Source organism: Oryzias melastigma, linkage group LG5 (genome assembly GCF_002922805.2).
Source record: "Oryzias melastigma strain HK-1 linkage group LG5, ASM292280v2, whole genome shotgun sequence".
NCBI lineage: Eukaryota > Metazoa > Chordata > Actinopteri > Beloniformes > Adrianichthyidae > Oryzias > Oryzias melastigma.
In genome coordinates, this window is record NC_050516.1 from 26,302,182 (window position 1) to 26,319,242 (window position 17,061).

The 17,061-nt window shown below is 38.2% G+C and overlaps 2 protein-coding genes across 7 annotated transcripts in view; one reads left to right on the plus strand and one right to left on the minus strand.

The window, feature by feature from the left end:
- The window catches only part of dctn2 (dynactin 2 (p50)), a 10,376-nt gene extending 4,483 nt beyond the window's left edge, over positions 1 to 5,893 (minus strand). Inside the window, exons 1-8 of one of the 3 annotated variants that reach the window (XM_024269467.2) lie at positions 5,688 to 5,893; positions 5,311 to 5,379; positions 4,560 to 4,568; positions 3,426 to 3,431; positions 2,672 to 2,768; positions 1,683 to 1,744; positions 1,020 to 1,118; positions 545 to 705 (exon numbers count right to left, since the gene is read on the minus strand). In XM_024269467.2, coding sequence (XP_024125235.1) covers positions 545 to 705; positions 1,020 to 1,118; positions 1,683 to 1,744; positions 2,672 to 2,768; positions 3,426 to 3,431; positions 4,560 to 4,568; positions 5,311 to 5,379; positions 5,688 to 5,723 — 539 coding nt within the window. In that variant the 5' untranslated portion in view covers positions 5,724 to 5,893. The remainder of the gene's footprint in view (positions 1 to 544; positions 706 to 1,019; positions 1,119 to 1,682; positions 1,745 to 2,671; positions 2,769 to 3,425; positions 3,432 to 4,559; positions 4,569 to 5,310; positions 5,380 to 5,687) is intronic. The other 2 variants (XM_024269468.2, XM_024269469.2) reach the window with 2 other exon arrangements.
- A 36-nt stretch (positions 5,894 to 5,929) lies between these two features.
- The window catches only part of kif5ab (kinesin family member 5A, b), an 87,204-nt gene continuing 76,072 nt past the window's right edge, over positions 5,930 to 17,061 (plus strand). For 3 of the 4 annotated variants that reach the window (XR_002918954.2, XM_036212004.1, XM_024269466.2), the window contains exon 1: positions 5,930 to 7,214. Coding sequence is in view for 3 of the 4 variants with exons in the window: in XM_036212004.1 (XP_036067897.1) it covers positions 7,086 to 7,214 (129 nt within the window). In the remaining variant the exon portion in view is untranslated. The remainder of the gene's footprint in view (positions 7,215 to 17,061) is intronic. The other variant, XM_024269465.2, reaches the window with a different exon arrangement.

Sequence of the window (17,061 nt, forward strand, 5' to 3'; positions counted from 1 at the left end):
TGGTGGATTTAACTTGAAGAAAAATGTGTTTTAAAACATTAAAATTGGAGCATGACAGTTCACAGAGTCACCACTAGGGGTCTCGTTAAACAATTAAGTCAGAAGTAGATCACTTTAGTGACAAAAAAAACATAATTTGAACAAATGTATCAGTATTCACAGTTCTAACTGGTTAGATTTAATTTCCATGACTTCAGTTTAAGCAGATACATTACAGATTTAATAAATTATGAGCTGCATCATGAATCTGACATCACAAATTGTAGTTGATTAAAATGTGATCAATAAATCCTCAGCACTTACCGCCTTACTTGACATGTTTAAACTATTGCCAGGCTTGTTTGTTTTGGTTATTTGACCTTTTTAGAAAGGCTGATGTTTGACTATATAATGTCAAGATGATGATGACTTTCTCCAATACAAATCAGTGAGTTGTGACCACAAGCTTCACCCATTTCCCCCCAATTTGCTGATATAATCAGATATTTGACGACACACAACCGAAGGAATTCGCTCTCGGACAAACGGGATATTCTCGTCTCACCGAGCGAGGGCTCCATCTGGATCGGCTAGGTTGATGTGTGCCTGTGGTCCCAGCAATGTGTCAAGATGGGCAGACACCAGCTGTTGTTTAAGCTGAGCCGCCTGCTGTGCAAGAACTACCGGCGTGAGGCGCTCCTCTGCGTTGCTTTCCTTGGCGGCGGCCTGGAGGCAGAAACACACAAACAGTTCGAACACCTGATACCTAAACGGAAATATTGGGTTTGAAAGGAAGGAATCTTTTAATAATAACAGATTATTATACAAGTTTGTTTCATTATTTTTTAAGCTTAAAAAGCAAAAAAAACAAAAAACAAATTAAATCCATGTTGGGTTAAATATTTAAGCAATAAATGTTTAATTTTCTGTCATGTTTGGTTGAAAAAAGGGATTATATTCAGTAAAAATCAAGCTTTTGACGACTTATTCGACACACAGAAAAGCAGGCATATGAGTGTGTGAGCCTTGCTAGCAGTCACCTGGATGGTATCCACCTCCTGGGTGAGTTCTTGGATCTCATTCACCAAACGCTGATACTTCTGTTGTGGCGTCTCCTTCACCCCACAGCCCTCGCCGAGCTGAAAATCCACCACAGTGCAAAGAGAACCCTCAAAGTTTGAAAGCTTTTTAGCAATATTCCGCTCGCATTAAATTCAAATATCCAACTTTAAAGTCCCCCATGAAAATGTTTTACGTTCATTTTTTTGATACCCCTGAAAAGTATGGCCTTTCATGGAGTTGCAGCCCTGTATGACATATTTCTATCTCCAGCACAGCTTGTGCACATTGTCACACATGCACGCTTCTTCTTTTAGTTTGAATGGCAGGCGCGTATGCGTTCTTCTTCTTCTTGTTTTGACGTCAAAACGGCTAATTAATTCAAATGGAGCGTTTTCATATTAGTTTGATTGACGGCGATTTAAAAGGAGAAATACTCAAAGACGCAAAAACAAAATGATTTCATATTACATTTGTTCCCTTTAATAAGCAAAATGTCACACATATATGTTAAAAACTAAACAACGATAAAAAAAAAAGTACACTAAACAAAAACATCAGGTTGTTACTCCCAAAAGAAATAATTAAAACGCTTATGACAAAATAGGAAAGATTTGGATTGTTTCCTAACAGGAAGTACTCACGATTTCAAAGTTTCCAGACTCGTAGCCCACTCTTCTGCTTTTGCTGATTCTGTCTGAAAAGTCTGGAAAAAGACACATTTTAGAGTATTTTTGGCAACAACAGATGTATTTTGTTCTAAAAGGAAAATCAACTTGAATTTATCTCAATAAGTGAACAATTATAGGAGATACCCAATACCTACTATATAATAAGGAATATATTGCTATTTTATAACTTCTCCTAGAGCACTACCACCGGGTGATTTTAACCCAAACAAAAGCATTTACATGATGTTCAACATATGTTGGGTTTTTCTGAGTGTCATGGGTTCCTGGGTAAAGTATCATATGTCCAGGAATGAGTGGACCAAAGGTTAAGACTCCAATATTATTGTTATTATTTTGTTGGGACATTTTTTTGTTCTCAAATTCCTATTTTTAGTAATTTTTCAAGCATGTTTTTAGGATCTTTCTGTTTTTATTTTCCATAAAAGAGCACTATTCTAATGTATTATGTGTTGTAATATTTTTATTTATTATTTTATGACAAATACATTTTATTAGATATATTAAATTGGGTCAAAATTACCCAGCAAAAGTGATGATGTAACTTTTTATAGCGAAAGTGTTCTAGGGTTAATAAAATATTTAATTAATCATGTCAATTTTTTAATGTATTTTTGCAACTGTGATATTTTTAACTCCTTGAAACTTGAATTTATTTCCAGCTATTTTAAAAAAAGAAGCTTTTCTAGTGTTATTGCTTACAAGTAGAACCTAAATGAAGGTTAATTTTGGAGCCAAAGTGGTTCGATGCATATTTGCAACTATAAGTCTCAAGGGGTTAAAGTTATTTTACGCCGTTTTATACAGTTTAATGTTTTTTGTTGATTTTATAGAAGACAGAACACACACAGAATCCCCACTTTTTGTAAAGTCATGAAGGCAAAGTATAACCTATAAAATATGAATATAAAAGTGTATACGTTTGTCATTTGGTGCAAACTGACCGAGTCCTTTGGTGTTGACATGCTTGTCCTTGAACTTGTCGTAGGCTGCATTGGGGTTAACCACGATCCTCTCAACGCTGTCACTGCAGAGCTCCTCCTGTGATGGAAACACCATGTAAAGATGCAGAAACATCCCACAGGTGACAGATGGCAAAGGCACACCAGACCAGGACGCTGAAATATCAAATCTATGCAAACATCATGGTAAAAAAAAAAAACGTGCATAATTCATGCCCCAAATAAGACTTATGCAGATCTCAAACTCAGTAAATTACACGTTTTTTAAGGAGGATTCCCACTGAAATTCAAATCAGATACAAATCAAACACATTTGCAAACCCCTCATGCGTGTGCATTTGTTTACATTTTTGGGATAAAACAAATAAACAATTAAAAGTAGGCAAGACAAGAGTAAATATAAAAATATTTTACAGTCAGGAATGTATCAAGCATCGATCGCAGAGTCTCCTTACATAGAGAAATGTACCTTCATCATAATTCAACATGTTCAAACAACAGGGAATTAGGACAAAAAAAAATCAAAAGACCACCATATTCTTCTCTAAAGGACAGATATCGGATGGATGGCTACATTTAAATAATCAAAATGATCTAGAGATCGATCAGTAAGGAACTAGATTCTAAGACACATACAGACAATTGATGAGTGAGGGACACACACAGGAAGTTGAGCACAAACAAATGAGTTCACAAACATCAAGGAAGGGAAGTGGGGTGTTAGCTAGGCTCTTACCAGCTCCTTTGGTTTCCAAAGAAAATTAAAGAGAAAAGGGAGAGAAAAAACAGCAGGAGGGGAGAGAAAGACAACACAGATTAATGTGGTTATCACATGCCATGCACACGACACCAACACTCGGCCCAGGGTTGGGAAGATCAGAAAGAAAGTAGTGTTCTTCTGAGGGTCGAAACCCTCCAGACATTCTCTATACAGCTTATGACTGGGATTAGAAAGCTTTCCTTTCCACAGACATACTCGGTTCTTATAGCATTACTGTATTTAAATGTATTGTTTTGATTAGAAAATTAAGTAAAAGTAGATGGATCTTGTGAAAGAATGAAATAAAAAAATGATTCATTTAGAAAATTATTACATGTCTAAAGCTGAACAGCAAATATTGCTTATTTATTGTAAATTTCAATCTTTAAACTCATTGAAAATATTATTTTCATAAATATACTAAAAAGAAAATGAATAAATGTATGATCCAGAAGTAAAAATACACAAGTTTTGTTTTTGTTTTTACAAAAATGATGATAGTTTGTTGTGGCTAAATTAATCTATCAAAGTAAACTGTTACAAAAATCTCATATTTGCCTCATTTGTTTCTGTTTTCAGGATAAATTAAGGTGTTGCTTTCTTGAAATATGTTAACACAGCGTATCTGGAAAAAAATAGGAGGCATACTCTGAAAATGCAAACAGGAACAGCTCATCAAACTATGAAAAGCCCTTTAAAACAAGCAAACAAAGGCCAGGTATCATAGCCAGAGCTCTTTTCTAATTTGCATTACTTTATAAATGAAGAAAATGAAGGGGAGAGATTGCACAACATATATTTATGAAGATGATATTAAAAAAATATGAATATGTGTGATCTTTCACATATTATAACTATTCTTTTTACTTAAAACCCCAAATATCCTACGTGTCACATCTGATAAAACAGAGAGGATTAATCACGTTTTATACCAAGTTAAAAACGAGTCCTTGTTGGACAAGTTTGAACACAATTATAGCCCTGACAAGTGTACATTTACCTAATCCTCAACCCAATTAATAGATGTAGAAAAGTGGATTTGAGATTACACATAGGAAGAGAGCATGCATGAAAAAGGATCTCTGAGGAAAAATATGGATACAGTCTTACTTGTACACACTACGGTCCAAGATGGGGAGGGGAAGAGTCAAAACAAGGGAGGAATTAATATGGAAACAAGGACGATAAGTTAGAGTTCACTTGGCTGGTCTGTCTACCCTCCGTTTATAATTTAAACTAAAGCGGGATCAACATTTAGTACTTCCAGAGGGCTCTTCAGTAGCAAAGTTATACAAGATAAACATTCCTGGAAACCCATTGGGAACTTTTTAAAGTCATGAGATCTCTACTATTAAATAAACAGACAGTCTGGTTTGTGAATCTGTCGACAGTCTATGTAATCAGAATTTTATTGATGTTTCTAAAGGCTGATTGTCTACAAATGTTCCCTGCTTCTCTTGCATTCTGGGAAATAAAGGCACCAGGTATATGGATATCACTAATTGTAGAAAATTAAATTATTTAGATAACAAGAATTACCTTAAGCATAATGCAATAACATTGAAAGTAGCAGTAAAAGATTTTATTTGAACTAACAAAACAACAAATTAGCAAATCTGACTTCTTTATGAAGAGGGAGATTTTAAAAAAAGAAATAAAAAAGGATAATGAAATTTATAAATATGTATAATAAAATAGTAATCTCCAATACTACATTCAGAAACCACAACATCGGATTTTTAGCTGCCTTTACCTCCCACAGCAGCTACAATACTGCATGTTTCTTTATGATAAGTGTAAACATTAGTTAGCTTGTTAGCAAGCTAGAAATTAGCAAAACTATCCGAAAAGGTGCACTTACCGACTCAAATTGAGCCTGGTCATCTTCTGGAAGGTCACCTGTCTCATAAATGTCCGGCTCGTTAAATGCCTACAGTAATAAAATGATAAACAAAAACGAGATGAAGTTAGTTCAATTTTTATGTTAGTTGGCTGACCAACGCCCTGACAGAATGAGGAGCTCACAATTTAATAACCCTGATGTGTGGCTAAAAAACGTAAAATGCACAATTAATATAAATGAAAACACGGCTTATTTTTTTATATTTTAACAACAGAAAGTTTGAAAATTGGAGAGAAAACGAAAATTATACGCTGTGATGACAGTTAGCATAACTGTGTAAGCTAGCGCTGCCGAATAGCAATCTGGGAATACAGCTGCTAGCTTTAGCAACTTACAATTCCTGGTAGGTTTGCGTATTTTGGATCAGCCATTGTCAACAGAAAATAAAATAAAAGGTCACTGAATATGTTTATATTTTTTAAAACGAGAAAGCTATACACTGAGTGGAGGTGTATAAAGAGCTAATGACGGATGAGCCAGCAGTATCCACCGTGGAAGGAGCGTTGAAGACTTGTCGCTAGCTTGATGTGATGCAGGGTACGTTTGATTTACTCCTCTTGCCGCCGTTGTGGGCGGCGTCCTTGAAACTTCCTTCTTTTCAATAATTAGGGTCTGTCAAGGTACACAAAACGAGCAATCCTAATGACGTCAAGTGTATTCACGCTAAAATCATTATTTAAGGGATATACTTTATTTCTCTTGAATAGTTTTTACATTAACAGCATCACATTATTAAAGTATTTGTTGTTTTATTCCACAAAAATCATTTATCAATTTTTAGTGATAGTTTTTTTCCGAGCTGCATTACAAGAAGGTGTCACACGATGGCGCCAAAGGGGCAAGTCGAAGAGGTGATCAATGGGCCAGAGATGGTCGATTGCAGCGATGAGTCACTCTGTCAGATAAAACAAAATGTACAAACTATGCCATTCAGCTTATGGGTGTTTAACAGATTATTAAGGCAGAACAAGAGGTATGTTTACAGACGTACTCTTTGCAAAAAATAGCAAGGTTTACCCATTTTTGCGACCTATGCTTTCTGACATTGATGATATTTTGAAGGAAAAATCATTTTCATCAAATCTTGGCAAATTGATCAATGACTTCTTAGTCACTCTAGTTTGATTTGCACAGTTTTTTCTTACATCTTTAAAACCCACCTCACATACAAAAAAAGTAATTCTGATGAGGCTCAAAAGATGGCCAAAAGCAGGGGTAAATAAGAGTCAGAGTTGGCTTCTCGCCACTGCTCCACTCTGCTCCGCTGAGCTCCGTGGCGTTGATGCGCGTGGACAGTCGCTCATCCGCCACGCTCCGCCCCTCCATTGAGAGCGCAGTGATGGCAGTGATGCAAGGCATGTCTGTGAGAAGCCCGCAACCCATCCACACAGACTGGACCACTTTGGACTATAGACATTTCCAAGTCTCACTATGCCTCCCTCCTCTCTGCAGCACCGTATTGTTTGAGGACATTTAGAGCACCGTCAAATTGATTTTTATTGTATACATTTTTGTTTCAAATGAGTGTAAAGATTTTGCATCCTAAAAACTCGTAGTTGTCCATTCTTCCAGGTGTTTCTTCAGTCTCGCTTTACATTCATTTATTTATTGCAACCAAGTGGTTCTAACGAAACTAATCTGTAGCTATTTTTCTTTTCTTTTTTTTCTCCATTTTTGTATCTTTTTCTTATAATCTCTGAGCATCTGCTGGAGGTACTACTTCGTCCTAAACCATGGCTGATCCCAACGCTGAATGCAACATCAAGGTGTTGTGTCGATTTCGTCCCCTGAACCAGTCTGAAATCCTTCGCGGAGATAAGTTTATTCCAGTATTTCAAGGAGACGACACAGTCATTGTCGGGGTAAGTTGTTTCTGCCTATCCCTTCCTCTTTTTGGCCGGATTTCAATGCTGCTTATGGACGCTCATCTCGTGCCAAATGCTGGACAGATTGATCATCCAGGATCTTGATGGGGATCTGAGTAAATCCTCCATCAATATGACGATCTGTGTGTGTGCAGCAGTGTCAAGGTTTTCAAAAAAGAACTGATATTGGACTAATATGTGTAAAAACAATAATTTAATTGCAAATGAAAAAGTATTTAGCTTGTTCTCAATATTAATTCTATTTAATCATTCAATGAAACATCTATTCTCCTCCTATCCTGAGGGAATCTGGTCCTCTCCTTTCTATTCTGCACATAGTCCTTGTTTACTGATGTATGTTTTCACCCAGTCTTTAATGATTTGGTGAATTATCAGGTGATTCTCATCTAATGAGAGCCATCATTATGCTCTGTGGGTTCTGATCACTAAATGGATTTTGTTTGGATGCCCTCTTAAGAGCAGTAACAGCTGATGCTTAAAAACCATAAAGTAAAACCAACAAAGCTATAAAAAAGCAGATGATCAGTCTGGGAAATGAGGCACCCAAGATTGAGGTTAACAATCTGTGATTCCACACCTGTAATATTTATAGGGGGTGAAAATCCTGCACCGGGCTAACATGCCTGCATTTATATTTTATGTGGACATCAATAATAATGCAGTCAAATGTGCATATAAACATATATTTTGCACTTAAAATGGAGAGAGTCCACACCCTTTTGGCTTCAGGGTTGCCTTCCAGTAATGACTGGGACAACCAGCCTTCAAAGCTCGCACAAATGCAGACACATGCACACTGGGACATGTGCACACACATTACAGCATAGTGCAGCATCCCTGCAGGACTTTCTGAAAGGAGGTCTACTGACGGAATTATCATATATGTAGAATATGAAATTGTTCAGAGGTTTGGAAGATGGTCGTAAATTAAAACAATTTTGGGACATTTTGGAAGCAAAGTGGAAATAAAGACAATTTATAGTGTTTTTTTAGGTGTCATTCATGATTAAGTGTTTAAATGTGCTCAGTGGAGGAAATGTACACTTTGTCTTCTGGTGATGAGTATCAAAGTCCTTTTGTAGACAAAAAAATTAACAGCCACGATAAGTGTGATTTGTTTCTTGAAAGAACCTGCCTTTGTGTTTGTCGCCTGTGGCAGCAGAAGGTTCAAGACCATGAAAATCAGCAAGTTTTATGCATGTTAAGTCACTTCACAAGTTGTATTGTTTTTTTTGTCTTTTGTACTGATGTTGTCTCAGAGGCATGTGTGCAGGTTCTATCTTTGTGGATGTAATTATTTCAGAAGTGGAGGACTTCAGGAAGTCTTTAGATGTGTAAATGTGTTCAGGGTTTGTCGTTTCATTCGGGGCTGTTGTTGCTCTTGCATGAGTAAGTTGTGAGAGAACGCGACTCCTGAGATTTCAACTGTTGTCACATTAGATCAGAGTTTGAAATATCGGGCCAACTGGCGAAGCGGCGGCACTGGAACAACCTCGTAGGAAGAAGTTAATGCTCACATTGTGGAGACTGATAAATACAATTCGTACTTATGGCCCCCACATTTGTTTGCTCCCAGAAGACTCCTTGCAGGAATTGTTTACTGACATGGGCAGGGATTTGAGTTGTTGAGTGATGGTGGAGCTGCAGCTTCGTGACAGGCGTGAAGAGACTTGAAGAGATTAAACTTTGACGAAGATGTTTATGAGAGATGATCTGATGGACAAACATTTTTAGAAATCGGAAATTCGGCAGACAAATAAAAAAACAAACCCTAAAAGGGCAAAAGATGAGCGTTTATGGTGTATTCAGGCTGGAAAAGTCCATTGGTCCGGACTGATTGAGTCCTGTCTTAAACTAAAGCTTGTAAACAAAACCACATGACTAAAGATCTCTTTAGTCAAGAATTACAAGGGCGGGGCTTAGCAATGAGAGAACGAATAATGAAAGTTCTACACTTATTCAAACTTTATATTTCGCTGATCAATTTTGAACATCTGTATCAGCGTCAGGTACTACACTTTGTACTGCTACGTTGGTACGTTGGAGGCATGCTGCACGGAGACGGCGACTAAGAAGTTATTCTGATAAGTCTTTACGACGTACACTATATATTTTAGGGGTAACAGGGTGAGAAGCAATGTGTATCTTGTTAAAAGTTGTTTAATGAGCCTACATTCATCCAATCACATTGTGCTATCTTAAGCACGCTAACGTTGGGAGTGGGGTCATCTGGAACCCACAAGACACCATGCTGAACTGTTTTCTTTTCAATGATTTATTTCCACTGGTGTCCTTTGCAGAGATGAAATCCTGTCCACCTTTGTCATGATAGGGATAACACGTCAGTTAAGGGTGGGGTCATACGATAGGAAAAGGGGTCAATGAGTTGTTTTATCTCATCAGTGGATTCCCTCTTACTTGGTTTACAACCCGTAATGCCCAGCTACGGTGGCCTTTTTGGTCCAGTTGTTCCACTCCGATCATGGATTGTATTCAGACTGAGGAAACTCAGAGTGAACCGAAAGTCAGACCGATTGGAAACAAAAAGTGACCATCTAGAACAAATATGTCAAACTCTAGGTCTTGAGGGCTGGTTTTCCAGAAACTCTTCCTTATCTGCTGCTGATTACCTGGATCAGGTGGGTTTAGCCAATAAGGTGCTTCAAAGGGAGGTTGGTTGGAAAGCATGTAGGACGCCAGCCTGGAGTTTGACACCACTGACACAGAAAGATGGGTCCAAGAGTGGTACTTGGTCCCGGACCGGGGTCTATTTGGATGTGTTCAGACTGAACATTTGTTCTGAATTATCGGGGGAAACAATCTCTTGTTCGCTTTAAGCTAACCTCATATGTCCAGTATGAACACACCTGTACACAAATCTATTTGTGCAAATCTGCTTTGAGAGTTGCTGCTGTCATGAGTCATAGATCTGTCTCCCCTCTGGTCACCGGTGGGAGCTGTCTCCAGAGTACTAAACAAAACGCACCAAAACTCCCAGCAGCCCCAGCACACCATCCCTGGATGCCACTCACCTGACTCCAATCTGATGATCACCCACCTGTTTCTTAAGCTTCGCTCTGTGCGAAGTATTGTTTGTGCCACCCTGCCTGCAATACCGAGACTTTCTATCTGTTTCTTAACCTGCTTTATCTCTGATTGCCTGCCGCCTGCCCCGACCCTCGCCTGGACTCTCGTCTCTTCTTTGGTGATCCCATGCTCATGACTCACCTCTGCCTGTCTGACTCTGATTTAGCTTTGTGGACTTTAATCTGCGCTTGGTTCCTGTCTGAACTAATAAACCTGCTCCACATGGAACCAGGTGTCTGCCTGTTTGTGACAGCTCCTGCTTTTGCTGCTGCAACAGCTGATGAGGAACGTAGATGTTTCCAAACTGGAGAAGATGAAGAATACAAGTCTGATTTCTGAGTCAATGACTTGAACGATTTAGTCATTTTGACCTGGTGAAGAGGTAGTGTAGCCAACCTCGGTGGTTCTCACTCTGCGCTCATGTGTCAAAGTGGGCAAGACAGTGAACCCCACATTGCTCCTGGTGATTGTAGGTTGGCACCATGTAAGTCAGCAGAGGTGCCATCAGTGTGTGAGTGAATGGGACTGTAAAGAGCTTTGGGTTTACTACTTTTCATGAAGGTAGTAAAGCGCTAAATAAGTATATACCATTTATTTTAGAGCATTATAATCACCAATTCATTCTACTTTTGAGACTTCAAATATGAAGGAAAAAAGCTTTTAATGCATTTTATCATTGTTTTGCTAACACAGATTGATTTTCTTAAATGGGCCACACCACTTTAATGGTTTAATCCATAAATACTGTCTTTCAATACCATAAACATTGATAAGTTCTAACTTCATCGCAACAGCAGGACTCTAAATTTAATTTCACCACATTTTCCTTTTTGTGATAAAGAAAAATAAATGTTGCCAAAATAAAGAATTTAAATATGAATTACTCAGTTAATTTATTTCCATCTGAGCTGTAATTAGTCCCTTAAAATGTAGCTTCTCAATTTTTCAAATATAATCATTCGCATCACAAAGCTTCTCCCAATGTTTTCCAAGTACTTTATTTTTATGAATAAATGCTTTTCTCTGCAGTCGCACAACAGCGAGGATTCTCAGGGGACTGTGGCAGTCCAGAGTTTTGCTGAAGGGCGTGCAGATCGGTTAGAAGTTAAACCCCCACAAATAGCTACAAAATCTTCCTGAGATAAAGCAAAACGATTACGGGTAATTTAACCTTTACAATCTGAAAGATCATTGATAAGATTTAAGTTCAATGACAGACAGCTCTGTGTAAGCTGTGACATTTCATCGATAAATATTAATGCCACGATCCAGCAGTGAAAATGTATAAAAAAAAAGTTTTTTCTTTAAGTAGGTCACGTCTTAATAGGAAATTATTTAATAAAGTGATTGATTTAGGGGAAGCAGTTCAAAAAATTAGGATTTAATGTCTTTTTGGGTCATTTTATAATCCTTCTTTAAGTCATCCTCCACTTTAAAGACCAAAAAGATGTAAAGATTTATGCATGTGTGCATGGTGGAACCACAAATATACAAATGATGCAAACAGTCATTCATTTTTTATGCGACTTTGAGCAACTGCTAAGTTTTTTAACCCACCAAAAAAGAAGAAAAATCCTCAAGTGAGTGCATAAATCTATGATCATAAAAGATGAATGTGTGGACAGTGTCTTAATTCCTTAGACAGTTTGTTAAATTTATATTTATAAAGCTGTTACAAATCTTCTTCATCGTGATCTTTAACCCCTTCATGCCTGAATTAATTAAGAAAATATTCGTCAGTGTTCATTAATTTGTTCAAGGTGATGCTGCATTCAGTGGAGTATCAGGTTAAATTGTGAATTTGCAACAATCAGCGTGAAGAGGTTGGGAGCAGTGCATTGGTTCAGTTATTAAAATTCCACTCCATCTATAATTATCTATTGTAAAATCATTTCCAGTGGTCTTTTAATTATGATTAAGCAGTTTTTAGCCAAAATAAAAAAGCCTGTTTGGTTTTTTAAGACATATTTTCTGCAGAAAATCAGTTCAATTCTTATCTGGATTGTGAACAGGGTAAGTTAGCCTTAGCTAATGTCCCATCAACTCTTTGTTTTCATTCTTTCCTGCTAGCTTATAGCATCTTACAGGCCCAAGCTAACACTAGCATAGCTTAAAAACGGGGAGCAATGTCAGAGCTATCTAAGTTTTGAGCCAAATGGCAGCTCAGATCAGGAAAATAAAGACTTTAATGGATCTATTTGTGTGCAAGTGAATGATTTCGAATCGTAGTGGAGCAAAGAGACTTTGGCCCGCCCATGACAGCTGCTGTGTCACAAACCTGAGCTTTTTCAAACCGCGGGTTTTCGTTTGTTCCTGATCCATAACGATTTGAATAAAGAAATACTCTTAAATTATTTTATATATGTCCTCCATCATGAGAAAAATGCACCAAAAATGCTATTTTTATTGAAGTGGAACTTTTGTGTTTGGTGGGTTTCCACTCAGATGAAGGGTTGTTGGTGCAAGTCTGGGGAGTTTTAAACCAGTGTGAGACGTGTTGCCCCCCCCTCTGGCCACACAGTGGTGGAGCTGATGAGAGGCCACAGGTTGATGTGTGGTCGTTCTGAGCAGCTCCAGGTATGAATGTGCAACTGTGTGAATGCGAAGTGTCCTTGAACTAAAGAGCACTCTGTCTGTATAGCTAAAGATAAAAAAAGTATCAGGATTACAAATTCAAACTGCATCCATTCGGGGGATTTTGCAAGGTGTTCATTTTTTTTCTTACATTCCTTTTTCTAATTACATTACTAGTAAATGTGTGGAAAACTGTTTTGATTCATAACGTTTGGTTCCCCAGAGCCAGATCCATACCAACTTGTCCGGAGGGTTCTGGCAGGCTTTCATAACGATTTTTTTTAAAGATGAATATCACAAAATGGTTCATGAGCATTTTTATAACATTTCCCAAAGCATATTCTAAGTCAATAAACTGTTTTTTTTTTCAGTCTCTTACTCCTGTCATACACATCAGGAGTTATGTGGAGTTCAGAGTCTTGCCCAAAGACATTTTAAGAGAAGACATGTGGAGAACAGGTTTAAAACCTCCTTTTTTTCTAAATGGAAGGCGCCTTCTTTATCTATAGCCTTCCTTTAGCATTAGACGATCCCAGCGGCTGGTGTGAGGATTGTGCCCTTTGGTTTGTTCCAGTAATGGTTTTTGGTTCTGTTCTGTTTTCAGGTTTTGTGTTTTTCCATCATCAAAGTCACACCAGCAGTTGTTGAATGTCCACATCTGTCAATCATCCACAGTGTGTTCGAGGGTTTTCAGCACATCTTTTGATCCCCTTCTGCTTCTTTTGGTTTTATATTTATGCTAGACTTTTATGTTTCCATCACTTCACCTGGTCTCCTGCTTTTTGGATTCTTCACTGCTGGTTCCGGCCAGCCGGTAATGGGTTTCTGATTTGGTCTTTACTGATTTCCTCTGAATAAATTCTCATCAGTTTGTAATCTGTCAGGTGCCCTTTAGCTTGTGAAGCTCTCAGCTGGATAGAAAAATTCTCAAAATCTCCAGGTCGGTTCTTTTTAGAGACCCACTCCAATGAAAATTGTGTTTTTAACATGTTCTTGTCAGATTTTTCTTATGATTGAGGACATAGATAAATAAAATGAACTAGGTTTTGGGGGTAATTCAGCATTTAGCTTTTAATTTAGCAACATTCTGGCTGTTTATGGCTAATTTAGAAATTGTTCTGGTTCTTAGACTAATTTGGAGTTTAGCTAATATTTTTTAGCAATATGCTAGCTGTTTTGTCAAACTTAGACTTTTTAAAAGTTCTTTTGGTAACATTTGGATTAAGCTAATGTTTTAGCATTATGCTAGCTGTTTTGTCAAATAAGACTTTTTAAAAGTTTTCTAAGGATATTTTGAGTTTAGCTAATGTTTTAGCATTATGCTAGCTGTTTTGCCAAACTTAGACTTTTTAAAAGTTCTTTTGGCAAATTTGGGAGGAAGATAATGTTTTAGAATTATCCCATCTGTTTTGGCAAAATTTTACTTTTTTAAAGTTCTTAAGGCATATTTTTGAATTGTGCTAGATGCTGGGCTGCACGGTGGCGCAGTGGTTAGCGCTCTTGCCTCACATCAAGAAGGCCCTGGTTCGACTCCCGGCTGGGACCTTTCTGTGTGGAGTTTGCATGTTCTCCCCGTGCATGCGTGGGTTTTCACCGGGGACTCCGGCTTCCTCCCACCGTCCAAAAACATGCTTCATGGGTTAATTGAAGACTCTAAATTGTCCCTAGGTATGAATGTGTGAGTGAACGACCTGTCCAGGGTGTACCCCGCCTTCGCCCATCAGTAGCCGAGATAGGCTCCGGCACCCCCGCGACCCCGAAAGGGGAGAAGCGGCCAAGAAGATGGATGGATGCTAGATGCTATGGTAAAATTAAACTTTTGTGAAGTTCTTTAGGCAAATCTGGAGTTTAGCTAATATTTAGCATTATGCTAGCTGTTTTGCAACATTAGACATTTTTTCCAGTTTTTGCTAGCTTTTTCATATTTTTCCAGCCTTCCTTTGTTAGGCATCAGCTTCAGATCACAAGATCTATTTTTAAAATCTTCGCTTCATGAATTGATTGATCCAGTAATGTGTTTTTGAACCTATTTAGCAATTTATTTGTAAAAAATTCTGACATCAACAAGTCATTTTCCAGCGTGGCGCAAAAATAAATGTTTGTGAGCTCTTCCATCAAATTGTTCATGCAAAGCCACCTATGGAGCCCCGCAGGGCTCTGTGGCATGAGTGCCAGTAATGATATTTCAGCCTGTACTGCTTCAAGGCATGGCCTTTGTGTTCGCCTCACAATGGAGTGACACAGCTGTCTCTAGTATTTCACTGTCTGCAATAATGCAGTGTCACAAGGGCCACATTGTCTCTCCTAATCTTCTGGCAGGCAAAAACGACCGCCACACTGAATCATGCTTTAGGTTCTTTAAATAAATAAATGGTCGGAGTGGCCTCAGCAGCACTGTATGTGCAGTTTTTTCTTGCTTGTTCATTGGATGACATACATACAGTATCACAATCCATTCCCACACTGTGAGGCTAAATTTATTGAAAAAATATACTGGATTTTTCTGTATAACATAAAAAGATGTGGAGTTTCATGTTTTGTTCTGCTTATGCTGCAAGATTTGCTCATGCCTTACTAGTACTTATGAGGGAAAATGCCATCATTTTTGCAGATGATTTGCACAAAAATCATAAGTAAAAAAAAAAAAAGGAAGTCTTCAGCAAACCATTGTAATTACTTGTGCACACATGCCTCAAGGACTATTCACTGCTGAGTATTACATCCCTCTTTAGCGTTTCAGTTCTTTAAATGAGCAAAAGGAAGGATTTCTGGAGTGAATTCCTCTTTGGGTTTTTTCAAATCTTCATTTTATTTCAAACTTTTTTTTTCTTTCAAGGTTGGAGAGGAATTTTTATAAGCTCTCGCCTCTTTTTCTTCAGTGTCCTCCTTTTCATCCTGATATGTAGCTTGATTTATTTCTGTTTTTATTGACGGTGATAGATGGATAAAGTTGCAGTGAAGTGGGTCCATGCAGCCGCATCAGTGAACCCATCTGATATGTGCCTAATAAAGAATTATCGATTCTCCTACTTTTACACTCCATTTATAACTCTATGGATTATCTCTCAATGGGAGCTGCTATGGCACATGCTTACAAGCCTCCTTTACAAGCTGCGCTGGTTGTTGCATTCATAGAATTAAAAACAAGAATGGAGGATTTGCTGCGTTTTGCAAGGTCACCACGCACTTCAGCTTTCAATGGTAGCTTTGCTCTTTTCATGGAAGGAGGTTGATCATTTCACAAACTTTTCTCCAGCTCCAGCTCTTTCCTGTGAGAAAAAAAGGCATGTAACACGGTTAAAAAAAATAAGTGGATTATTCAGTCGGAGCCACATTGCTTCTTGAATTCTGTGGGGCTCATTTTACTGTCCTCAGTGGAGAGCCGATTCTCTTCTCATCTCCTGTCGACTGATTACATTCTGAGCTGGTAGATGGGAGGTGGGAACAGCTGCTGCTGAAATATACTGTTGACAGTGCATGTTGTGCGCAGCTTAAAGTCATCAACTTGTCTCATACCTCGTGTAATTTATGGATCCACTGGAGCCATATCTCCACAAGGAAGAGCTTTGATTGTCTGGCAAAACAAACCAGACCACAAAAAGCAGGTCCAAGGGCTCCACCGTACCCCTGTCCTTGCACTTCAGCACTCTAATTCTATCACCGCAGTGCACACACCACATCCAATTAGGCTGAGGAAAGGGATTGCTTTGGGGTCGAGATGGACACTCGTTTTTACAGTCATCACAGCTGCCTCTTTCAGGAACAAAAACATACATTCTTCCATTTCTAAACCCTTTTTGTTTGGTCTTTTCTCTCAGCTGCACATTACGCTGTGTTTTTCTCTGCCTAAATCATTATTTCATGACAGGAGCTTAGTGTAGCTCATTCCTAATGAGTCATCAGTGCTTTGGCACAGAAATGATGGAGGAAGCTCAGGCACGTCCATCACTCTTGTTTTGGTGGAGGCTACAGGCAGGATTTAATTGTGGTTGGGAAGCTTCAGCCAATCAGGTGTCAGAATGTTTGAGATTAGATTACTGGATTCAAACATTGTCTTTAAAGACTCACTCCAATGAAAATGGTGCTTTTAACATGTTCTTGTGGGATTTTTCTCATGATGGAGGACAGTTGTAAAGAAGATTAAGGTTAATGTTGCATTTCT